Source organism: Notolabrus celidotus, chromosome 1, assembly GCF_009762535.1.
Source record: "Notolabrus celidotus isolate fNotCel1 chromosome 1, fNotCel1.pri, whole genome shotgun sequence".
NCBI lineage: Eukaryota > Metazoa > Chordata > Actinopteri > Labriformes > Labridae > Notolabrus > Notolabrus celidotus.
The window spans coordinates 9,084,272-9,110,252 of NC_048272.1; the positions used below are offsets into that span (position 1 = coordinate 9,084,272).

Consider the following 25,981-nt stretch of genomic DNA (forward strand, 5'->3'; position numbering starts at 1 on the left):
CTAAAGTCAATCCAGAAACGTCTCAAAAAGCTTCACATGGACTGCCTGTCTAAAGCCAAAGCTCTGGGAATTCTGCAAAAAAAAGAAACACAAAAACTCTTAAAGTTGACAGGTTTTCAAATCAATTATCAAGATGTGAAAATGTTCTTGATGAACACTAAAATCTCAGAAGACATCAAAATTATGAAATTGTACAGAAAAGGGAAACATTTGGTTCATAAAATTGTTCAGAACTCAGAAAAATGATTATTTTATTCTTAGAATGTTGTCTGCTGGTCAGAAAAGTCTTAAAAACAACATGAAAAAAAAGTGTGAGGAAATCCAGATCGTAAACCTGCCATAGGAAAATAATGATACAATATTTTTTCCACATTGCCTGACCCTAATGAAAAACATTTTCCTCCAGAAGAAGATAACGTTTGCTAATATTTACATGGCTTGTTGAGAACTGAGGACTTCCTAGTTACTGTTTTATTGAGAACAATTTAAAATAATTGTTATTAAATAGATATTTCCTTTATAGCTTTTATGATTCCTAAGTCTCAGTAGGAGCCACTGGCCCTGAGGTATTCTTACAACATCATATGTGGCCCTCTTTAAAAAAAAGTTTGGACACCCCTGCTATACAGTGTATTTATGTACCTCTTGTGGTACATCACAATCACACCCAGTCGATTTTTTGACACATAAGTAGCCTTTCCCTTCTTACACTGGCATTAGGACAAACAAAATACCACATCACACATCAGGTCAGAGATACATGTAGTCAAATACCTCCCTCATATAAAAAGTGACTTAGCAAAGTAATGCAATACAGTAACTTGGTTACTTTCGTAACCCCTGGAGTGAGATGGCTCGCTATGGGATATCCTGTGTTTTATGTTTGTTTGTTTTTTTGCCCCTTGATTAATCTTTCAAAACTGTTTGCTTTATTTTCTGTTATTGTTATATTGTTTTGATAAGACATATATGATCTATAATCCTCTTATGTATCAGTTAAATAAACATACGGTGTAATTGCTCTTCAGAGTGTCTTTAGATTAAACAGAAAGAATGAAGAAAAGCATGGGTATGGTTTTGTAGAGAGATTAAACTTCCGCTCTTCATCAGAGCATTTTATCAAGATCTGACAACAACTTATCTGCTGTGGTTACTGGACAAAATATGCAACTGAAGACGGATTCCATCAACTACAACATCCTAGCAGCATAATTTGAGTTTCATAAAAAAAGAAAAACCCAGAGAATAGTCAACTATGTTCAAGTTGTAAATAGTAAACATCAAATATAACCCAGAGTATCTGCAGAAGAAAGGCTGACATGTTTCTTAATTTTTTTAACCTTTATTTTACCAGGAATAGTTCCATTGAGATACAAAGTCTCTTTTACAAGGGAGTCCATTTAAACAATGAAAGATCCTGGATCCTGAAAGTGGCTTACTTTTCTTTTCTAGGTGGACTATGTGATGATCATTTATCTCATAAAAGCAAATAAGTGGATGGTGTTAAACTTTCCATTGCCTTGTTAGAAACAGCTTTTTCAAATTACTTTGTAACCCACCCCAACTTTTATCAGGCTTAGTCCAGCCAAGATTCGGTGAGTAACATTTGCAAAGGAAATTAGGAGCTTGAAGTAGAAACTGCGTGGTAGAGGGAAGTGAATAGTTCCCCTGCAGATTTCTCCTGGGCTCTCTCCCAGCTCTGACAGTTCCCACAGGCTGACAGTAGCCCACAGATTTCCTGAAAATTGGGTGCAAAGGCGGAGTGGGATCTCTTGACACAGTTCGAATTGCAATCTTCTCTTAGACAGGCTCAACTCCCCCTGTCCTGTACATTAGCGTATACTGCCTTGAGACAGTAGGGCATTTTGGATAGATGAAAGATCAAAGCGTAGTGCACAGTTGCACTTCAAAAGTCACAGAAAGTTATTTGACTTATTTTTCAGACAACTGTACTGAAGTGATGAGCACTGAAAGGGAAGTTTAAGGGCAGAGTGACACAAGCAGTCACTCTGACTCTCTCTTGGGAGATGATCTTTCATCTTTGTCAGAAGGGTTCAACTGTGTGGAGGAGGGCTGCAGCTGTAATGGAATTTTATTTTCAACACCTCAGTTTTTTCCACTTAGAAATACATCTCTGTGATGTTAACTTGTGGTTGCATGCATCCCTGAGAATAATCCACATCGATAATGAAGTTAATTTAGAGATCAAATTGTTGTTTTTGTAAAAACTTCGTAACACTTTTATTTACTGTGAGCCATAATCTGAATATTTTGGAGATTTTGTTTTATAATGTATAAAATATAATGGGATGAACGTACACCTCAAGCAGATTATTTTTTGTTTACATTTTGAAGCTTGAAACTATTAGTCTTAAGGTGGATTGGGAGAAAATCAACCAAAGGTGATCTTGCCAACAAATTAATCCCAAGTGTATTTTTTGAAGCACTGATACCAAATATTTGCAAATTTGAACTTCTTAAATATAAGCCTATTGTACCTTAGTTGCCTTATGATAGTGAACTGATTACCTGTGGGTTGAAACAAGACGTTTGAAGACCTCACCTAGCCTAGCAGAATGTTTAACTGCATGGTTGATTTTTTCTACAACCTCAATTCCAGAAAGTTGTAATGCTCTGTAAAATGTTGACAAACAGATTCTGATGGTTTGCATACCGTTTAAATCCTATATGTAGTTGAATCTAGTGCAAAGACAACATATTGAATGTTGAAACAGATTTGTTTTACATCAAAAACATATACTCAATTTAAATTTGATGTCAGCAACACATTTCCAAAAAGTTGGGACAGGAGCATTGAACACTGAAAAAGTTGTATTATGCTTAAAGGACCAACTACCAAATAATGAGGTTCATTTGAGTCTGGCTAGTAACATGACACATGAGGCAGAGTATCTCAGTGGTAAAAATGAGAGAAGGTTCAGGAACAACTAGTCCAACTATGTCAGAGTAATGTTCATGAGTGTAAAATTGCAAATAATTGGGGGATTTCATCATCTACAGCAGGGGTTCCCAAAGTGTGGATCAGGACCCCCTGGGGGGTCGCGAGACACAAATGGTGGGTCGTGAGATGTCTTCCAGAATGTTTTTTAAAAAATAAGTTATCTAAAAATAGTACATTTTACCCATTATAGTAAAAATTATCGACAAAAATAGCTGCCAAATTTGAAATAAAACCTTGAAAATAGAAAATGTAATGAGTTTTCTGCCTTTATTTGTTGCCAGATGAGCTAAATGAAGCCACATTAAATCACTTTGAGGGACAGTGGGGGTCGCGAGTCTTTGGCACCTATGGTTTGGGGGTTGCAGGCAGAAAAATTTGGGAACCCCTGATCTACAGTACATAATATCATTAAACAAATCAGATAATCAAGAGAAAGCTCTTTACAAAAACGACGAGGCCAAAAACAAATACTGGATGGCAGTGATCTTCTGTCCCTTGGTCACCACTGCATCATAATCAGGCATGACTCTGTAGTGGAAATCACTGCATTTCAACACTTCCACAAACCACCCTCTGTGAGTACAATTTGTACCGGTCACAAAACGGTACCATACAAGGAGAAAAACAAATGTAAACACAATCCAGCTTGTGACTTCTCTAGACCTGAGTTGATTTAGGATGGACTGAGGTGAAGTGGAAAACTGTACTGTGGTCTGAGGAATCAACATTTGACATTATTTTGGAAATCATGGACGCCATGTTATCAGTACACAGTTCAAAAGCCATCATCTTTGATGGTATTGGATGCATACGTGCCAATGGCATGGCTAGTTTAAACATCGGTGAATATATACAGTTTTTGGATCAACATATACTGCCATTCAGACAATCCCTTTTTTAAGGAAGACCTTGCAAATTACAACAGGACAATACCAAACCAAATTCTGTACAGATTACAATATCATGACCCTGTAGTAGTAGAGTCCAACTGCTAAAATGGCTTACCTGCCATCCATTGAAACAAAAGGTACAAGAAAAGAGACCCCAAACTGTTGAGCAGCTGAAATCCTATATCGGCCAAGATAGGGACAGTATTTCACTTCCACAACTCCAGAAACTCGTCTCCTTGGCTCCCAAACATTAACAGATTGTTGTTAAAAGAGGTGATGCCATATAATGGTACCAACTATTTTGTTGCTGGCATCAAACTGGAAATTTCTGTTTCAATATTTGAGGTTCCGTATTTGTACTATTTCAATACAATAGCTTTAGGGATGAGTAGGTGCAGCCTATATTTTCAATGTAAGACATATTCTAACCTCTTTAATTTAATAATTAAGCAACATATAGAAGTTGTTGGCCAGCTTGCCTGAGATTAAACATCAAGTTAATGTAGATATCCTGGAAACAAACCTGTCTTAATAATCAGCATATGCTTTATGTATATTTTAGCTGGTTTATACATTACCTGCTTATATTAGAAGCAGGGGTTTGATTATCAGTTCTCTCAGACCAATCTGAAATGATACATGAGAAGAAAAAGTGGTGAAGAAAGAAAAGGAGGGGGTTGTGGGAGGAGTCTCACATTGACTTTCACGTCCATTCAGCCTTTTCTGCAGCAGCATTGAACTTGCAGAGAGAGGGGGGAAGAGAGAGAGAGAGAGAGAGAGAGAGAGAGAGAGAGAGAGAGAGAGAGAGAGAGAGAGAGAGAGAGAGAGACTCGATGTTATGAAGCTGCCATCAAATGAACATCAAACGTGAATTGTTTTCCGATCCACTGAAGAGCGCTGCTGACGAGGAGTGGTCAGGGAGGAAGATCATTATTATGCACTTTTAGATCGACGTCGCCTTGAACGCAGCACGGCAACCACGCAGAGCCTCAAGCGCGTTTGATCCACGAAGAAGAAGTTGTGTCAGGCGAGCGATGGTTCGCATCTGATTGTTTCTCAACTACTCCTGAGCGGACTGCAGACGGGCAAATCGCTGCATTGTGGCAACAGATACGCTAATTCTTGCCCGAGGATTGCACAATCCCTGCTCCCCAACATGTCATCTCAGGCGAAAGTCAAGAAGGACAAAGAGATTATTGCCGAATACGAGACCCAAGTGAAAGGTTGGTAACGTGCAGGCCTGATCGTATTGTTATTCTGTTTGAGTGTGTGAAGGCACTATTGCGTAACTTCAAGCTTTGTATGGCTCTCAAGTGTGCAGTGCTGTTGGGTGGGACAGATTTGTACAGTTATAGATGACAGCATTTATTTTTAGCATCTGTTTGGAAAATGTTCCCTTAATTAATCACAATTTAACTAGGGATACGTCTATTTCTTGAAATCTATGATACAGTAATTAACTTGGTTGAACCGGTTCATGTACGCAAAATGACTGTTGAGATCCATAACATGCCTAACCCTGCATGTGTGGCCATGTTAACCACTGGAGCTTGGTAATTTGTTTCAAAGTGCATCTGGTTAATTCTGTCAGATTGTCTTGATGCTGCACACCCAACAAGGGAATGCACCAGTTCACCTTGGATAAGCTTTCCAATAGACTGTAGGTCATGCACCTCAGGTACTCATGCGGAATATTTGGAGACATCTGGCCACACTGCAACTTCTTCTTATAAGAAATGTCACATTTTACATAGAATTGTTTAGTGGCAACCTACACCATTTTAAAGGGCAAAATAGGGTTAGCAACTATGAGTATTTCCCTGGTACTCCAGGACAAAGTGTAGTATCAAGGGGTGAGAGGAAATGCTGGGAAAGATCACACAGCAAACAATTCAGAAAGTCCATACATAATGTATGTTGTTGGTATGAATTATGAAGCATGAAAGGATTGACTGTCTGCTGCTAAATATGTGACTGGATAAACCACCCAGAGAGAGAGGCGAGTGTTGAACACTGATGCTAGATTGGAACAGACAGTGCAGGATGTATATAGGTGGTTTATCTATCAGACTTTAGAGACGACTTCCAGCAGTGTCAACTTCAACACGCTCTGCATCACCTTCTTGCGTTTGTGGTTTTGCTCATATGACAGGTTTTTTTTTTCTTCACAGAGATGAGCTGAGCTTTTCCCTCTAGAACTTGTTACCATTTTCAGACATGACAACTCAGTGCAATACTCACACTAGTATACATCATATATATTATGTCCAGTAGAATTAAAATTATCCTACAACAGTATGGCCGCAGGGTGTGAAACCAGCCTGTGCTTAGGTTTAGACCCTTTGGTTCAAAATTAATCAACAGGACTGCAGTGGGAAGTCAAAAGCATGCAAATAATAAAGCAGACCTGGAAGAGAAAACACCATATGAAACTAAACTCAGGGTAGGTGTAAGGATGTAATATTTGAAGGGTATGGAAATCTCAAGATGCAATGTGTTCCTGCAGCTGTCTTCTTTCATTAGCTGTGGTGGGTTAAAGTAGGTTTTATTGAATGCATACATTAATTGTAGATTTTGCTGCAGTTTAAATGCAGATTGTTCCAAATCTAAAAAGTGCAAAGAGTGCAATGTAATTGTTTACCTTACAGAACAACAACATAGGCCATTTGCTGAGTGAAAGGAATAGCAGGAAATTGTGCACTAATTAGCTTTACTACAAACTCTTAGGGGAAAAAAAAAATTGCACATTATATATCCTTATAGATTTTTGAATCAAAATGTTTGATGAGGGTGAACTTCTTTCTCATATCTGTTCTCAAAATATTTATCAGACTGTTATCTTATCTAAGCTAAACACTTAAAACTTAAGAAACAAGCTAGCCTGTTTCTTGGAGCAGTACAGTGATTTCCCTAAGACAGAAAGCTAACCCACTTGTACACAGTGGTGGACAGTAACAAAGTATATTTACTTGAGTAATGTACTTAAGTACATTTCTTGAGTACTTTACTTGAGTATTATTTTTTGAGGGACCTTATTACTTTTACTCCACTACATTCAGAAGACAATTATTGTACTTTTGACTCCACTACATTTCTATCAATGCTCTAGTTACTCACTAATTTTGCTTTGAAGTCAGCTCATGAATTTCCATATTTTTTCTGAAATCTGATCCTAAGACAGTAAAATGTGTTTGTGTAGTTCTGTTTGTCTCAGTGGTTTAGTCGTACCTGTATATCGTGCATCTCCACGGTTTAACGTGGAGCAAACAGAGCAAATTTCACTCAGATCAGGCAGTTCATTTAGAGGTGGTAATGATGGCGGATAATTCTTGACTGTGCTTGGAGTAACTTAGTTGCTGTTTTTATTCCATGGTATAGTTTTTAGAGATTTCAAGTAATGGTTTCTAAATAAACAGAATGTAACAGAATGTACTTCTATGTAGTCTTGACTGCATTTATGTATTTTGAAAATACAATGTTTTGAGATTGTTTATGAAGTACTTTGAAAACTTAAGTATTTTTAAAATGAAGTACTCCAGTACTTTAACTCAAGTAATAATTTGACAGAGCAACTTTCACTTGTATTGGAGTAATATTTGACCTAGAGTATCTATACTTTGACTTTAGTAATGAAGCTGTGTACTTTGTCCACCACTGCTTACACAACTGATTGTTTATATTTTTGCGGACTAAAAAAACAAGATATTGGTGGATTGGCAACTCAATTTTTGACACTGATAAGCTACTAGTTAGCTGACCTTTGGACATAGCTTTGTCAGCTAATTTGCCCAGTTTTCCATTGTATGCTAACCCAAGCTAGCTGACTAACCACTTCACATCCTGTCATTGGCTTTAGCTTAGCTTTGCTCATTAGCTTCACAATGAACATACGACAGTGGTAAATAGCCCCTCTCCTGTGTCATTTTCAATTTGATATGATAAACCTGTTTCTTAAGTCTTTGATTTAGCCTGGTCTGTGAATTTAGCTTTAGAATCACCTGCAAAGGTCGAGCTGGACTGATTCGTATTATTTCTCCTTATTATTATTATTATTATTATTATTATTATTATTATTATTATTATTATTATTCCATGCTAGATTTTATTTAACTTGAGGGATTGTATTTTATCTGTCTGTTGTTTTTTCTCAACATTGAGTCTGGGGTATGAAATTTGTTTCAGAAGTCTTTTTTTTTTCACCAAGTCTCTCTACATCTTTAAAGTGATAAGGATATCCAAGACCCTGATGGAAAAAATAACTATATTTAAACAGCCTGTATAACTATCCATCTATACCTTCCTGCATGAGAGATAGTTTCTCAGCTCTAAAACTAGCAAGCAAGTATCCCACTAATGGTAGGGAATGGTAGTTTGACATAGTTAATGGTGCAAGTGATCCTCCTGTCCCAATGGTGTTTTGTGGTCTTTAGCATGGTCGGGATGTACACATTCATGTTATGAGAAAGTGGCTTCAAATTATTTTGTTCAGATATTTTCAAATGTAGCTTACTCTTGCTGGTTTCTCCAAAGTTGCCCTGCCCAGGTTTAAAACTTTCATGCACTTATGCTGTTGCCTGCATGTAGGGCAGCCACCTACTGAAAATATGTTATTAATTTTAAATTAAATCAGTATTTCAGTCAAGCAAGAACTAGTGGGAATGTATGCCAAATCCTTGAACATATATAGACCAGTGAAACAACATCAATGACATGGCAATGACAATTATGTTGATGAAGTTGTGGTCAGTGGTGAAAATAAGTAAATGGGTTTATTTTTCAAATGAGTCAGGTTTTCCTTTTGGTTACTTAATTTTGACCTTTCCTCTGGAGGACTTGCATAAATCAGAAATGACTAAAGCTAGTTAACATGTGTCTAGTATGAAAAGTATGATTTGCATGTAGCTGGCTGAGGTGTGGTTTACTTTGTCTCTGTCCTTCTCTTTGTCTGTTTGATTGTTTGACTCCTTCTCTCTCTCTCTCTCTCTCTCTCTCTCTCTCTCTCTCTCTCTCTCTCTCTCTCTCTCTCTCTCTCTCTCTCTCTCTCTCTCTCTCTCTCTGGTGACCACACCAACTTTGTGGCTGCTAGAGAGCCATCAGAGCTCCGTCTCTCGTCTCAGTTTCAGGAAAAGCTTTTAAGCTGACATCTAAAGCTCATTTGCAAACTGGGCTTAGATCAGTGCAGAGTTGTGGGAGCTTTACTCCGACACTGACACTGGCCTCCAATAAAGCTGAGTTGCTGACTGTACAGCAGTTCAATCAGGTACACACTGGTCTTTGTGGTACCTTTCAGCATGCCACATTGAAGCAAACAGTGGCATCTTGGTCACATTTGAACAGTGATTTTTGTTGTGTGATTTGAATCAAAATCTTTACAGGTTGGGGCCTGTATTTGAAATGATGACCACATGGCGGCTCTGATTCATTGATGACTTATTAAACAATCACAAACAGGACGTACAGCCTTGTGATATAACAGTTAGTCATCATTTATTCATCAAAAGCATCGAGAATATGTTTTTTGTTTGTAACCACATATGGTGAGCCGTTCTAAAACACTGTATGCTAGTTTCCTTTTTCTTCTTCATGTGTTTCAGTTAACATCATTCAAGAGAGTGTAGTCAGCACGCATGAGGTATCTCTATGCTGATCTTGAAACCAAATCACAAGGAAATGAGGGGATACCCTTCATAATGCGTTATGCTGTGCTCATAGCTGGAGGCAACATTATCTTCAACGCCATGTGATCTGTTTGAAGTCCAGCTGTTTTATTCGTGTGCGCAAATTGCTGTAATAGGGTAAATTGTAAACAGTTATTTGTAAGATTTGTGTTTATTGAGGAAGGAAACAATGGCTATGTGGGTTTTCTATTTATGGATTTTATATATTCAGTTCCTAAACCAAACTGAAATTGAATAGCTGGTGATATTAATCACATTCTGTAACAGTTTTAATAATTCTGTTTCGAAGATTGAATTTCCCTGATTATTTTGAAAATTGATCTGATTTTCGTAGAGTAATGCCTTGTGGTTGTTGCTACCATATTCATGTAGAAGCACATTTCATAATAAGTATTTAGACACACCCCTCTGTGTGGATTCATCATAAAGAAGGAATGTTCAGACTGATACTCTCTTAAAAGTCAGAGTTGCGTTACAACCCTTAGCAGCATCTCAATTTCCATGGTCCCTTTTTGTTGTGTTGACAGGTAACAAACACAGGGTGGACAGATAAAAGATTTAAAGAGAAAACTACTTGGAATTCGGGACACCACACTCTGGATTTTCCTGCCCTGTGGCTACACAAACAGTGATGCCTTTCCTTGTTGCAGATATTTGTGTGGAGGAAGAAATGTGAACTCAAGCAAGTAGTCTGTAAAGGCATACCATAGCCATTACTGCATTCAGAAGACAAGCGTTCACAGAACACAGCCTTGATTTGTACCAAATTATGTCAACGTGTCAGTCTGCGTTAGGCCACATGTGACTAGCCATGCATGGCTAACTGCAGACACAGCCCAGAGACTGCTGCTGGCCACTGCAAGAGCCATGCTAGGCTAATCTGAGCAGGCTACAACGGTGACAGGGGATCCTCTCTATGTGATATTTGGAGTTCTGTCTGCTGCAGCAGCACAGGAGGCTTACAGGCAACGCTGCAAGGCAAAAGTGACCGATAGTTTCTTATTTTGTCTGCTCTTTCTGTCAGATATCCAAGCATGTAGCCATCGCAGACAAGCTGTGTTTGAACTTGGTGGGTGGACATAGTTTGTTCTTTTGAATCTGCAGGGTAAAAGAGGAGGTCAAGGCCTTATAACAGCTGGCCTCAGGCTGCCACTTTTCTTTTCTACACATAGAACCTTCAGACGGTTATCACACGTGACAGGGCAATGTGGCTGATCAGGTAGAGGGACATTCTGTACCTTTGTGGCTGGAATTTAGATGTATGTAGCCAAGACTTCAGGCAAAACTGGTTATACCTAAATCTATAGTAATACTTTTGAGCTTTAGTGTCTAAAATGAATCCAGTTTGCATGCAGTTCCATGATCAGCCACTTGGGACTGAACCAAGGAAAGAGACAACACCTATTTGGATACTTATCAAAATGTTAGACTTTACAGCAGAATCAAAGGTGTTTAGATCCTGGTCCAAAAAACGCTTTGTCGCTGTGGCCAATTTTCCCATTCACAATAATTATACAGGAGGTGAGCAGATAGAGAAGTTAATCTGCGCCCCTTATCCCATCAAACATTTTTGGATTATCCAAAAAAATTATGCTTTATAAAGAATGTCAACCATTTGGGTTAGCAGAAAAATAACAACTGATCAAATGGGTGAAGTCCATTGACTGTATATAAAGTTTGGTGATCCATCTTTAACTCCTCACGTTTTACGCATGTGAAGCAAAAATACCGTCTTGGCTTACAATTTACGCTTGTGACATGTTTGGAGCTAGAGTCTGCGCAGTCATTGGCTGATGTTCCATCCATGGTTCCATGGTTCTGCTAACCAAAAACACACATTCACTTACAGATAATAATAATAATAATAATAATAATAATAATAATAATAATAATAATAATAATAATAAAGTAATAATAATAATAATGCATTTTATTTATAGGTGCCTTTCTTAACACTCAAGGTCACCTTACATCATTAAAACAAAGAGTTTTAATAACACACAGTAAATAAAACACAATTTAAAAGGTTTTAAGTGAATGGGCAGTGGAGTTGTGGTCAGATGGAGTAAGCCAGTCAGATGGAGTAAGCCAGTCTAAACAGATGAATTTTGAGTTTGGATTTAAAATGTGGGAGTGAGTCAGTATTACGGAGGTCAGGTGGGAGAGAGTTCCAGAGCTGGGGAGCAGAGAGGCTGAAGGCTCTGCTCCCCATGGTAACAAAGCGAGCAGGGGAGACAGTGAGGTGGATGGAGGAGGAGGATCTGAGGGTGCGGACAGGTGTGGCAGTATGGAGGAGATCAGAGAGATATAGAGGGGCGAGGTTGTGTATGGATTTGAATGTGAGGAGAAGTATTTTGTAGTTGATCCGGTCTGTGATGGGGAGCCAGTGGAGCTGTTGCAGGATGGGTGTGATGTGGTGGATGGAGGTGGTGCGTGTGATGATACGGGCGGCTGAATTTTGAACCAGTTGTAGTTTATGGAGGGTTTTAGATGCATAGATCACTTAGATTGGTATAGTCTACAGCCCCTTCCTACAACTTCCTGGTTAAAGAAGACACTCAAGTTATGGATAGTTCTATGAAACTTGTGTTGGCCTTTTTTTCTATTTCTCCATTCTTCCTAAAATGCTAATTCTCAACTCAACTCAACTCAACTTTATTTATATAGCACCTTTCATACATAAAAACATGCAGCCCAAAGTGCTTCACGGAATAACAGAGAGACAGAAAACAACAGCAATGGTAAAATGATAAAAGGCAGGATTATAAATAAAATACTTCAAAATAAAATAAAATCAATACAGTAAAATTAATAAAATAAGTCATAGTGGAAAGAAAAGCTAAAGATAAGGTAGCGTTAACAAGATCAGGTGAATACAAGAAATAAATAGATAAATAAATAATTGAATAAGATAAATAAATGTTAAATCAATGATTCAAATACTAATGGTTAAAATAATGATACAAATAATAAAAAATAATAATAATCCTGTGCACAGAGTGTCATAGGAGCTGCATTTGTCAACAGAACTGTCAATTATAACATATCCCATTTTATAGCATCAAACCACTTATCTAAAATTCTCAGAAAACTTAACACAGGGACACAAATAAGCATGGTAAAAACTCATTGTAAATTGGGGGTAACCATGGGGCTTCCGATATTTTGGCTTCAACTTTAGGAAGCCGTCATACCATGCATCTTTAATTGCAGTCGTGGTACAGTCCTGTTACATAGAAATCCAAAAACCTCTGTGTGTAGAACAGTTAATTTGTATTGGCTAACCACTGTACCCAGGCAGAAAACCGGGTTCAGCACATGGCTGTTTTTAAACTAAGGACATCTATGCTTTTGTGTTATCATTTAAAAAATGAAAAGACACCTCTGTTAGCTTTTGAGGGTTACATCTCTGTATATTATTCACTTGAACTCCTTGCTTGCTTCCTCGTAATTATGCATTACTCTGCAAAGGCCTGAATCATTCATTGAATGTAGCCCAGTACTGCACAGTCCCTAGTAACAGTTTAAGTTCTAAAAATAACTTGCTCACCGGAGAGCGAAAGCAAATATCATGAGTCTATTTGATGTTGCACTGATAAAATGATGCAGTTAAATCAATTCAGATTGGCTCATTATGCTCTGTCTATTCTTTTGCACTGTCACTGTGTGATTACAAATGATTCAAGTCAACAAATACTGCTTCAGTCTATAAAAGCACAGGAGTATATCACGGTAATAATTCTGTCTATTTTTGAACTTGATTGTTGACTTGCTCATCAGCACAGACTGATTATTGAGTATTTCAAAGCACAGAAAGTTGTCCTTGTCCTCTGTCTTTATGCTAAACAGACTGATTGCTGCGAGTCTGCAACTGTCAGAACAGGGAACTGGCCTGCTCTCATTGAGATGCCTCCAGAGGCATGTAACCAGGCAACTGGGCAACTATGGGGACCAGGAGGGGTACATTTCCAAACAGCAAGGGACTCCATATTTACCCAGTCTCCCTCGTTAGTACTTCTTTCATTCACATTTTTCACTCACAGACGATGGGGGAGGCATTTTTGAAATCCTCTTTTTTTTTTTTCTAGATACAGAAACAGCATTTAGAAGTAAACAAAAGGACTATTCTTCTGTTGGGACATCTTTTCCATTGATGCATTTCTACAGAGTTTCTTTTCAGCACACAGAAATCATATGCATGGTTGAAACAGTCTGTCATAATGGATTCTTTAGCCATCTCAATGATCCACAATTGCTTCGTATTATCTTACAGACCGAAAGGCCTGGTTTGTGCCCACTGTGTGCGTTTGTGAGGGGGTTTAATCCACAGATGTGGGCTCATATTTCCACACCCTCAGCTGCTGATTGTTAGATCAATCATGATGAGGTTTTGATGAGGCTGGTCAGGTATTTAGTATGCTTATGTATTGATTCAAAGCAAAATTATGTAGTGATATCATGATCTTATGGTTGAAAAATATTTAAAACCAACACAATTAGTGAATGAAGTTTGCCTTTTAAACATTGAAAAAGTTTTGTGTTGTGAAGTGCCCAACAATGCTTCAATATACAATTGGAACCTTTTAAATTATTTTTGTTTTTGTTTTTATACACATTTGCAATATATATATATATATATATATATATATATATATATAAAGTTATATTTTTGGTCTTTTTGCCTTTATTTTATAGGACAGGTGAAGAGAGACAGGAAATGTGGGGAGTAGAGAGTGGGGGAAGGCATGCAGGAGATGGTCGACCGGCCAGGAATCAAACCAGCGACCCCTGCGAAGAGGACTGTAGCCTCTGTATGTGGGGCGCTTAGACCGCTAGGCCACCAGTGCCCCATATTTGCAATATTTTAATATTATTGAGAGTTTTAGGAATTTCCTAATAGTGATGTCGAGTATGTGTCTCAAATCTGGACTCTGAGATGATGCAGTATATGGGGTATCTGAAGCTGCTCCTACAGGAACCACTGGCCACTAGATTTATGACATCCTTCCAATAAACACTATATAGGATAAGTGAGATGTTATTTGTCTTTCTTTTACAGTGTTAATATGAGATCCTAAAAGTGATATAATATCTTCAGTGGACATTTCTATCACCCCATATCAGAGAGGACTGCCAATACAAGCTGACCAGCTGGGAGCTTTTGTGTGGATCTTTTGAAAACTTTGAAGTTTGAACTATAATCTTAATTATGTTTCATCACAATTCAAAAGTAACTTATAATTAACATTACTGTATTAAAACACCATACAAAAAAAAATTCTGACCTCTTCAATCGGGTACATAAAGGAAATCATGTATATTCCAAAGAAGAAAGAGTTCATGTGGGCTACAATTGGTGTTACTTTTACAATAAAAAGCAGTATATTTTAAGAACTTTGTACCTATTTCAGAATGCCTTATCATCTCCACTTTAAACACTCTACAACAAAACCTCAGTTTTCCTCCTCATTCTCAGACTATGAATAGGAGCAGTGGGTTTCCAAGCAGAAAACCACAGTGATCTCGCAAAAAAAAAAAATGCCTGCAATTTTTTCACAACAAACTTCTGTGAAGGCTCGCTCAGCACAATGCTGTTTCAGAAGCTGACCTATTTTACATTTTCCATGCTGTCTGCTGCAATCATCAGACATGCATCTCATATGCACGTGTGCAACCCCAGCATTTAGACACCCCCACACTCCCTCCCTTCTTCCCTTTCACTACACACGTGTACACACACATTCACACATGGCAGACAAATTCACTTTGACATCCGAATTTATCCGATTATGATGACTTTGATATTTTAATAGTTCTTGTGCTTGTTGTTGTGTGTGGGTTAATTTTGACCTGCAGCACTGTCTGGCAGGCAGAAGTTAGACCTAGCATGTCAGCCTCCCCCCTCCAGAGAGGTTCTGTTTGTCCTTAAGGTGGTCCTCTTTTTTTTGTGTATGCAGAGATTCGTAACCAGCTGGTGGAGCAGTTCCGATGTCTGGAGCAGCAGTCAGAGTCTAGGCTGCAGCTGCTTCAGGACCTGCAGGAGTTCTTCCGCAGAAAGGCCGAGCTCCAGCTTGAGTACTCAAGAGGCCTGGACAAGCTGGCCGAGCGCTACTCCGCCAAGATCCGCACCTCAAGAGAGCACCAGCACTTCAAGTGAGTTTACCCCAAGCACTGGAACATTTGTATCAAACATTTTTGACTGGGAAATAACTCCTACATATCTCATATTGATCGTTGGTGCACAGAGACAGAGAGAGAGACACAGAGAGACACAGAGAGACACAGAGAGACACAGAGACAGAGAGAGAGAGAGAGAGAGAGAGAGAGAGAGAGAGAGAGAGAGAGAGAGAGAGAGAGAGAGAGAGAGAGAGAGAGAGAGAGAGAGAGAGAGAGAGAGAGAGAGAGAGAGAGAGAGAGATAAACTACAAAAAGGAGAGCAGGGATAAATGCAGAAGAAATGACCTGAAATGAAGCCAGGGCCAAGGAAGCTTGTGGCCTCAGGCTGCTGTGTTCCTCCCAACTAGGTCAGACAATCCACCCCACCCCACAGTACGTGACTGTCATTTCATTTCCATTCAACTTCACGCTAGTCCCAAATATACAAAAAGAAATCTCAACAGCCAAACAAAAATAAAACCACAGCCTCATTTAGAGAGTTGACAGACAAAGAAAGGTGAGCTATTTTCCTTTCATTTACTTTTTTTCTTTTCTTTGAGTGTTTGTGCAGAGAGATATGTGGCCATGAGACAAACATAGCCTGCAGAATGTGCCAAAACAAGCCTGCAGCTCATGGTGACTTTAAAAAGATTCTGTGTAGATATATGCAGTTAATGCTTGATGTTAATCGGTAGTCATAAATAAAAGGAAATTAATGATCAGAAAAGATATAGAGATACTGGGTCATGCTCAGTTAAAACCTACTTGGAGAAAGTTTGCCTCCCAACTTGGAAATAGACAAATGAATGTGATTAAACTTACTAATAAGTGGATGGAAGATAAGGTTATAATCTGTCTGAAGAATCCTTTCCAGCACCTGCTGTGGTAGAATTAAACCAGCAGTCCAGGAAATTAACCTCACCTTTTAAAGCACTACAGCACAGCCTGTGTAATTGATTCATAGGCAGCAGCACACCCTTTCATGTGACCTGGGTGTGTCAGTCATGCGTAAGAAACACGTTGGTTTATTCAGGAGAAGCTCTTCCGTCTCTCTTTCAGTCTCTCCGGCCGATTGGACGTAAAGTGTAATCACGGCGGAGAGCTCCCGTCACTGGGACATTGATAAATGGAGCGTTCCCTCAAAGGGAGACCCCTGCAAGAGAGACATTGCATGACTTCTCCCTGCACTCTGCTGCCCCAGATCCCCCCCCCCCCCAACGTCACATTAAATGGTCATCATTATGTCTCTCTGTCAAAGGCTAGATTCATACTCATAGACTACAATGGACTAACTCAGGCTCTATCATTAATAATCCCACACTGTCTCCCCTGACTTTAAGAGCTCGCTCTCAGTCTTTCTCATTTCACTTTTCTTTTTGTTTTTTTAAACTATACTTATGACAGGCCTGTTTTTTCTTATCTGTGAAGCTTTCAGATTTTGATTTCTTGCATCGGATATAATAAAGGAGCTGGCAGGAGATTGTCAAAGAACATTTAAAAAGCCTTCCACCACAAAGTGGCTGCAAGAAAGACGTCATTATAAGAGGGGATGACTAAGTGCACCTTGTTCAAAAGAACATTTCTATTAAACATGTTCCAGAGTAGTTAAATAATCCAGTATGTGTTCATATTGTCATTGACTGTAGTGCAGTTTGCAGCTCCTTCTACTTTATAATTCAGAGCCCTTGCTGTGAAACAGAAATTGTTGTATTTTTTTTTCTAGCCTGTCATGTAGAAAACCTCCTTCTGTCATTGTACATGAACAGTTCTGCATCAACTCCTTTGTGTCCTGAATACTACAGTTTCATCCGTATTCAGGAGCATCCGACAGCCAGAGATTTACAGTCAGGTTCCTGGTATCATGTACGGGATCAAACACCTGCTCCGCTTGAAAGGACGGCCTGTAGGGAGAGCTTGTTCATGTTTTTTTATCAAAGTGTTCAAGGATGAAAGGAGAAGCAGAAAGAAGTTGCTGATGCCCGGTACTCGGGGTTACCTTTAGCACCAGGGTGCAACTCTTTTAACTCGCCATAGACAGAACTTTTAAAATCTCCTTTCTGTCGTACTTAGTTTACATACTTATCAACATGATTCATCCAGACAGAAAGATCAAACAATAAACATGTATCAATAAACAGAGTTAAAAACTGGTATGAGAAAAAAGATAACTCGACCAGTCCCGATTACATGAGGACTTACTAAATTATTTCCTGTCTTCTGATTCTTAATTAATGGTACACGCTGTTAAATTATTGATGCCTCTCATCAGATTTTGGTATACAGGCTGAATGCAGAGGCTTGCATTTGCCGAGAACTACAGCCATCTGTAGAAGACCACAGTTACAACACACCTTAGAGAATGAACAAACCTGTCTAAGAATAAAATTGATCAAAGTTCTTAAGCAGCTGATAGAAAATGAGTCATGACTACTCTTTCATACTGTCTTCAAAAATTGAGGTTAGAGTCAAAAATATCTGCTACATTCCTGATTGAAGATACAGTCGATGATGCTGCGGAGGGGTTTATAAGAAGAACTGCAGAAAGTCCCACTGCATCATTATAATAATCTATATTTTATTTCAGCAATTTCCGTCTGGATTAACACAGTTCTAGATTAGATTAGACTGACGTGGCAGTATAGCAGCTCTTCACATTAGCAGCATGTTATGTAATGTCTTATCTCTTTCTGTCACCCCTTTGTTAGCAAGCTAGCTCTTTTAACTTCCCCTGTGTGCCACTCCACTGCAGCAGCTGCTCTCTCTCTTACTTGCGGCAGCTTGAGGCTGAAAGAACCAGCCTTGTACTGAACAGAGAACAACAAATCTACAGGATTCTGTTGTGATTGTAGGACTTGAGGGGAAATAAAAGTACATTTTAAGTATCTTCTGTAGCCCTAACGTTGTTGTGTCATTTGTGATAAATCATTTGATTATTATTATTACAATTGCTGGACTGGACTTTTGGGGAAATCAGCTTCCTGTGTGGCAGATAGCTAATGGCTAGGGATGTATTAGCTAGCCCACTACCCATTCATGATTATCAACACCAGAAGAAGAAGAAGAAGAAGAAGAAGAAGAAGAAGAAGAAGAAGAAGAAGAAGAAGAAGAAGAAGAAGAAGAAGAAGAAGAAGAAGAAGAAGAAGAAGAAGAAGAAGAAGAAGAAGACATACTTAATCAATCCCTGAGGAAAAGTTCACAGCTCGTTGCTCTTCCTGTAGCTGCTGGCTCTTGTTTTGATCTGATTTAAGCCTCTGTGGTTGAAAATATACAATAACAGCTATCAGGTTTTAGACTTCCTCTTGGTTGTGCTCCTGAACATCAACAAAGATGTTCAAAAGTGATAAATCATTCATTTTAATTTCACTCATCTCCTTTCACCAGTCAATACTGGAGAAATTAAGCTGGGGTTGGATTGGATCCCAGTGTAGGTCGGCTTTCAGCCCATAGCACAAGGTGCTTTTACACACAGGCTGCGTAAAAGAAGTAATGTGATAAAGCATACTTATGTTGTAGTCTCCACAGATTAGAGGTTTAGAAACAGGAAAATGCTCTCGAAAGACAAAAGATAAAGACGAAATTTCTGGTGTGAGGATAATTGGATTCACATGCTCTCTTGAACAAGGGGGCAAGCACAGTCAGCATGCCATGGATGTGTGTGTGTTTGTGTGTGTTTGTGTGTGTGTTTGTGTGTGTGTGTGTGTGTGTGTGTGTGTGTGTGTGTCTGTGTGTGTGTGTGTGTGTGTGTGTGTGTGTGTGTGTGTGTGTGTGTGTGTGTGCGTGTGTGTTTGTGTGTGTGTGTGCGTGTGTGTGCCTGTGTGTGCAGCTGCCCCTTTCCCACTTTTTTGCTGATTCTTTATCAAACGTGCAGTGACCCCTTTATATCTTAGATTAAAGCCCCACAGCTTGTAACAATGGATTGAATGTAAGGTATTTAGTGTGTTGGTCTCTCCATGCCCTTTTTTACCTTCATGTTTAAGTATGATAGAAAGCAGTTTGAGTTGAACTCATCATGAAACAACTCAAGTGTTGAGGACTTATGCCGCTTTATTTACTTTGTTTTCCTCTCATATCTGCAATAGAACATATAGTGTCATCATATGACTCTCATTGGTGTTCTTCCATAACTGCACAGACATTGGAAGTTCAAAAAGTCCCTTTTTCTGAAGTCTTTCCTTTACTGTTTCAGAAAAGACCAGAATCTCCTGTCCACTGTGAACTGCTGGTATTTGGTCCTAGACCAGACCAGGCGGGAGAGTCGGGACCACGCCACTCTGAGCGACATCTACAACAACAACGTCATTGTGCGCCTGGCACACGTGGGCGAGGATGTCATCAGACTTTTCAAAAAGGTCAGAGTATGAGTTGAATGGTTGAGGGCATGTTACTAACGCACACAGTCACAGAACTTATTCGCTTACATTGCATGACTGAAGCCCACAGCTGGGAACTTGACGCCACACCAACAGAAATATGTAAAAATATGTATCAATGAAACAGAACATACAGATTGTCACAAGGCGGTATCATGTGAATAGAGATTTTATTGTTCTTTTTTGAGCAATGATGTTAAAAATTATATATTTTTTGTGCTCCTAGATGAGGATTTGTACCTAAAGTCACGCACACTCTGAGCCAATTTGGTCATGTTACTGTAGACGGGTAATTGTGAGAGAGCCAAGTGTCTAAAATAAAACCCAACATTGTTTGAGAGAGAGATTGTATGTCTATTTTTAAACTCCCTTATTCTCATGTGGATTTGCCTCCTCAATACCGTGCTCAGTGTGCTCGCTATATTCAGATCACTAACCTTTTTATGATGCTCTTTACACAAAATCGTTCATCTCATTGCATGCCAGATTCACATCAACTGGTAATCATTCAGTCATGTTCAGAGAGAAGTTAGAGGTGACTTGTTTTTAAAGTTATAACATCCTAGTAGATTTTTCGGACACTATTTTACTTGGTTATTCTCTCAATACTCAAAGGGCATATGCTGAGTGTAAGGTACAGTACATGTCAGAGTTACAGAGTGCCAGAGGTTCAGGGGGCTGTGATGAGCAATTTGCCCCAGGTATTTGAGACAAGTATCATTTGACATCAGCAGGAGTATGAGGTAATTTATGCCCTCTAGGGGGCTCTGCGCTGTCACGATGGGAGCAGTGATGAGCATGGGATGGCTCGTGGCCAGCGCACAGGGGGGACTAATAACTGCCTTCAGAAAAAAACTGTCTCCCTCTGCAAGAATTTAGAGACAGAATTCTCCAAAACAATAATCCTGTTATGCTGTAGCATCCTGGTTCAGCAGTGGTGCTCTCTCACTGCTAATAAATAACACATGTGGGGGCTGCAAATGAGTCAACCCTGGCATGTGTTGAGTCAAAGTTTCAGTGTACTGAATGGGCTGAAGTTAAATTCTTGACACATGGGGGAAAAAAGCAAGGTTGCTTTTTTGACAAGCGGGCCCTGAGAGGTGGCAGAAAACCAGGATTGATTGGGCTCAGCATCGCTCCACATCCCCTCAACAGGATTTCCAGAGTCACTCTCTGCTGGCCCCATTCCTCCCCTCTAGCTGTAAAGCCCCCCCCCCCCCCCCCCCCCCCCCCCCGCCGCCATGGGACATGTCCAATTCATCATAGGCTCTTAGCTCCTGTAACTGAGCTGAAACGGTGACACAACTCCTTGGGAAATGTTCTGCAGTTTCTGCACTGTTCTATTTTTGTCTGTGTGCTCTCGCTGGGCATTGTATTAGATCTTTTCTGGTGCAGAGTAATGACAGCATTTCGATGTCTGCTCACATCCCTCACATGCAAAGTATAACTGACACACAGCCTTAAAGTTAGTCACACACGGAAAAGCAATTCCGTTCAATGATGCAGTTTTTACTCAAAGATATTTTGAACACGTGGTCTTATTTGTCCTTTAAATATGTAACAATGTCCTTTTTTTCTCTTTTCAGAGCAAAGACATCGGGGTCCAGATGCATGAGGAGCTAGTGAAAGTCACCAATGAGCTCTACACGGTGAGTAATACACAAACACCACCCCTGTCTTTTTGCCTTCCTGTTATACCTCTCCCATATGTTAGCTGTCTGCGGCTCGTCAATCCTTTCTCCTCCCTGTACCTGTAACTTGTGAAGCAGCTGGCCTGACACTGCACACAGCAGATATGCCTTATCAGCAGCTCGCTCCCCAACAGGTCATTTCTCCCTTCTCCTGAGGTGGTGAGAGGAGAAAATTAGCATTCCTCCTCCCCGTGTGAATCCGTTGAAGGAGAGAGCATTCCCCCCCCGGCTGTGCTTCAAGCAGACTCTGCAGTCTGTGCTGCAGTGCTTCACTGTACTCACAGCTAACATGAGCTACTGTAGCATTCCCAGCCTGTCTCATATGTAATCACACACATCTTTTTGTGTGTCGTCACTCTTTCTGGTGTTCTATGTCGCACTGGATTCGATGAACACTCGTGTAAACGCGTGTTGCACATGACATTAAACACAGGATTATTTGCCAGTGTGTGGTGGAAGCAGTAAACAGCTGTGTTTAGTGCTCATGTCTTTTTGTCTTGTTGATGAAAATGAGCTTGTGTTGTGATTTCATCTGATGTATGTGTTCAACACACACCTCAGACTGTTTACTTATAGATCTTATTGCTGAGGTATTGTTGGCTACAGCTACTCTGCAAAAAGAACCAGACAAAAGAAAACCAAGGACATGCTATGTATTTCTAAAAGTGGTCTTACCACAAAGAAGGTAAAAACTGAGCTGACTCAAGTGTCTGTTGGCAGACTGGGGAGCTGTATTTGTAAATGTTTTTTCATACACAGTTTGACAAGTCTTTCACACGCTGATACTCAAATAGTTTTGCAGTGGTTTTCTATTTTGTGGATCACTTTGTTCAGGGTGCACGGTTTCTTGCAACGTTAAAAAAACTATGAACATATTACACATTGAATTTGAACACACCGTGGACTACAAGAGCAGCTATTTTTTTTTTAATTGATGCTAACGCCATTACTGATTTTTGCGGTACTTTGTTATTCTTTGTGTCTATTTTCTAATGAGTTGTGCGATTTGCTGGATATGGACTAGTATCCGTGACGTCACCCATCTGTTCCTGAGCACTGTTTTGAAGCCAATCGACGGCAGCAGCCATATTAGAAAAGCAGAACTCAACCAGGCATAGTGTGACGTAAAGAGGCAGGGTTTGAGCCTCCTAGCCAACAGCTGTGTTCCCATCCGGGAATCAAGTCAGTCATGTCCTTATTTGGGCAAAAACTTGTAATCTTAATATCTTCTGAACCGTTGCGTTAGAAAAAAATTCACCCCCGTACAGTGTGTGCCGATAGAGAAATTAGCTACGCAGAGCCAAGCCATTTTTTTAACCAGCCTGTAAACATGTTAATTAATGCTGCAAAGATCATCTTTTTTGAATTGGTGTCTATGTGGTTTCCGGTGTTTCTGCAGCCAGCCTCAAGCGGAGTCTTGATGAATAGCAGTTTATAACACTTCCTCATGGGCTTCAAAGTTTAAGACTGGAGGTTACTGCTTGATTTAAACCAGGCCCCATCCCTTTAAGTCCCTCTTGAAACATCACTGCAACATATCTTGCAACCTGCATGTCACTGATCTTTCTCAGAGACTGTGTAACACTCCAGTTTCCCTCTCACTCCTTTTTTAGTGTCTATCAGCTCTTTTTTGGGATTTTCTGCCTGTTTCTTTCCAGTCTTACGGCTTTCATCAACTTTACCCTTGCACCTGCTGATACAATGCCCCCCAAAACCCCGTGCCCTATCTGCTGAGCACAGCAGAAAGACAAGGGTCATTACTAGCTGGTAATTATATGTCAGATTTAGAAGCAGAAAAGCCAGATGCATCATTCAGGAGTTGTTAGAGATGAAAACAGCGCTGTAAAGAGGTTAAGTGTTGGCCAAATTGAATTAATGCTTATCCTGCACCAATTCTGCTGTATGTGTAAATGGGCAACTGTTTACTTAACTATTAACCGTGTCAACTTGATATATTAGAAGTTTGTGTTCTGTCCCCCACACTCTTTCCAACATTTCTTTCACATCTTAATCAATCAATCAATCAATCAATCTTTATTTATGTAGCACTTTTCAAACAAATCAAATGCAATTCAAAGAGCTTTACAGCGATTGAAAGCAAGAAAGAAGCAGAAATAAAATAGTGGCAAGACATATCAGGAAAAAAAAGGATTTTAAAATATAGACTATAGATCTTAAAACAGAGACCATGAAAACAAAATGAGTTTCAGGTGACTTCTTCCGTCTGATAAAACCCTCTTCTCAGAATCAGCAGTAAGGTGTACTAGCTTGCCGGCATTTATTGGTACTTTAAGAATAAAGATTAGATGTGATAAAATACAGACAAACATCTGCCACTGATATTAGTGCATGGCACTTTATTTCCCAATTTGCTGCTGTCAAATATTGGCCGATACGATGCATCCGTGCATCCCTTTCACTTGTCAGAAGGTTCCCAATCATCCATGTCATGGTAGTTCAATATTTCATCCAAAAGGCAACAAGACTTGTCTGAAGAGCCTGAATATGTTTAGCCTCGTATCCAAATTACTTTTGAGAACTTTTTTCAGAAGCCTTCTCAAATCTTTGAATAACTTCAACCCTTCAATTTGATTTATTCATGATTTTATCTTCATTTTCTGTTGTGAGTGAAAGTCCACCTTTGGCTGCTTGCTGCACACTTAATCATCTGCATTACATCCTGAATATTGCAGGGTACATATTGTAGGTGATCAATCAAAGGTAATTAAAAATCATGGGCAGGGTTTGGACTTCTGTCTAAGACACATTTATCATCCGGCTGAAAAATTGATTCTGACCTTAAACTATAATTGCAAAAAAGTAGAGCAGCCTTGGTGATGCTTTCGATTGGAACACTGAAAGTTCTCATTCTCATTTAATATCTTGGTATTATCTTTTGCAGAAGCAAGAAAATTGCTACAAGAGGGATCTTGGTACCTTATTGTTAACATAAAATGCTTGTAAAGAGATAAGCTAGTAACACAGGAGAATGAATAGCATACTGTTTAATTGCAGGGTAATTGCAGTGATCATGTACAACTACTTGTGCTCATTTTTAAGGATGTTTTGGAGAAAGGAATGTGCAGAGAAACACAGATCTTAAGTAGCAGAATAAGTCACATGACAGAAACCACATGAGAAATATTCTCACATGTAACATTATACAGCACTTTGCTGATATTGATTTTTCCTCCCTCTTTTCTTCATGCATTATTAAAAGCCTATCTGCAGATCCCACGCTGCAAATGCACAGCAAGTTATATAGTTTTAATGAAACTAAAGGAAATTTTCTTTTGCTGTTATGTGTTAAATGTAAAATTAAGTTCAGACTCTGATGTGGATAAACTGCTGCTGGCTTTTTAAGAGAAATTAAGTAGTTTGTTGTGCAGCAGCAGGGTGCAGGGAAGGTTGCAGTCAGTCACTTTACAGCCTCCCTCCTCCCCCTGCTGATCGATCTCACTGTCCTCTGCACGTCTGCTTCACACGAGGTTGCTTGGAAACCAGAACTTGAGAGTGAGTGATGGAGGAGCAGATGTTGTTTAAAAGCACCGTTGATGCAGAGTTAAACATTTACATGCAATCTCTTTGAGGACACGAAACGCTAACCCATTCAAATTCCCTCGATGGTGCGGGCGTATTTGGATCAGTAGAAACCCTTCTGCTTTAAAAACATGCCTACATGCTTTTCATTTCCAGGCTGTTTTATTTTAGAACACGCTCTAGTGCTTTTGGTGTAGACAAACAAACAGACAGACACATCAGACAGACGCACCCAGCAGAACACCTCCAGTTCGATTAGGAAACGCCAATCATGATGTGACGCTCCCATGAGCAGGATGAGTAAGCTACACTCCCTAATGTTTGGGAGTGTGAGGAAAATAAATATTCTCGGGTAACATAAGTTCACATGAGTTGCACAGTTGGGACTGTGAGACATTTATAGCCTTTTAGATAATCACAGTTATTAGCTTTAAAGATATAAGAACACTGGCAAGTTTTTATACACCTGTAGTGAGTGTGTTTTAACTTCATGTAGTCTCGTGTTGCATACTCATCTGTAATGAATGATGAAGTAAGACTATTTTTGTCAAACACAGAGGTCCATTTCACATCTGAGACCATCTATGACCAATCCTTACCTTTACTTATAAGATCCCTAAGGACACCTCTCTGTATTTCATGTTTACTTAGAGCAATAAAGGTATCTTAATTTGGATTTTCTGATCGTTCAATG

The 25,981-nt window shown here is 39.4% G+C and overlaps 1 protein-coding gene across 3 annotated transcripts in view; it reads left to right on the top strand.

Annotated features, from left to right (window-relative positions):
• LOC117811556 (SLIT-ROBO Rho GTPase-activating protein 3-like) overlaps positions 1 to 25,981 on the top strand; it is a 47,394-nt gene that overhangs the window by 745 nt on the left and 20,668 nt on the right. The window contains exons 1-4 of one of the 3 annotated variants that reach the window (XM_034681915.1): positions 4,558 to 5,075; positions 15,488 to 15,683; positions 19,873 to 20,035; positions 21,643 to 21,705. In XM_034681915.1, coding sequence (XP_034537806.1) covers positions 5,009 to 5,075; positions 15,488 to 15,683; positions 19,873 to 20,035; positions 21,643 to 21,705 — 489 coding nt within the window. In that variant the 5' untranslated portion in view covers positions 4,558 to 5,008. Of the gene's footprint in view, positions 1 to 4,557; positions 5,076 to 15,487; positions 15,684 to 19,872; positions 20,036 to 21,642; positions 21,706 to 25,981 lie in introns of those variants that run through there. The other 2 variants (XM_034681907.1, XM_034681923.1) reach the window with 2 other exon arrangements.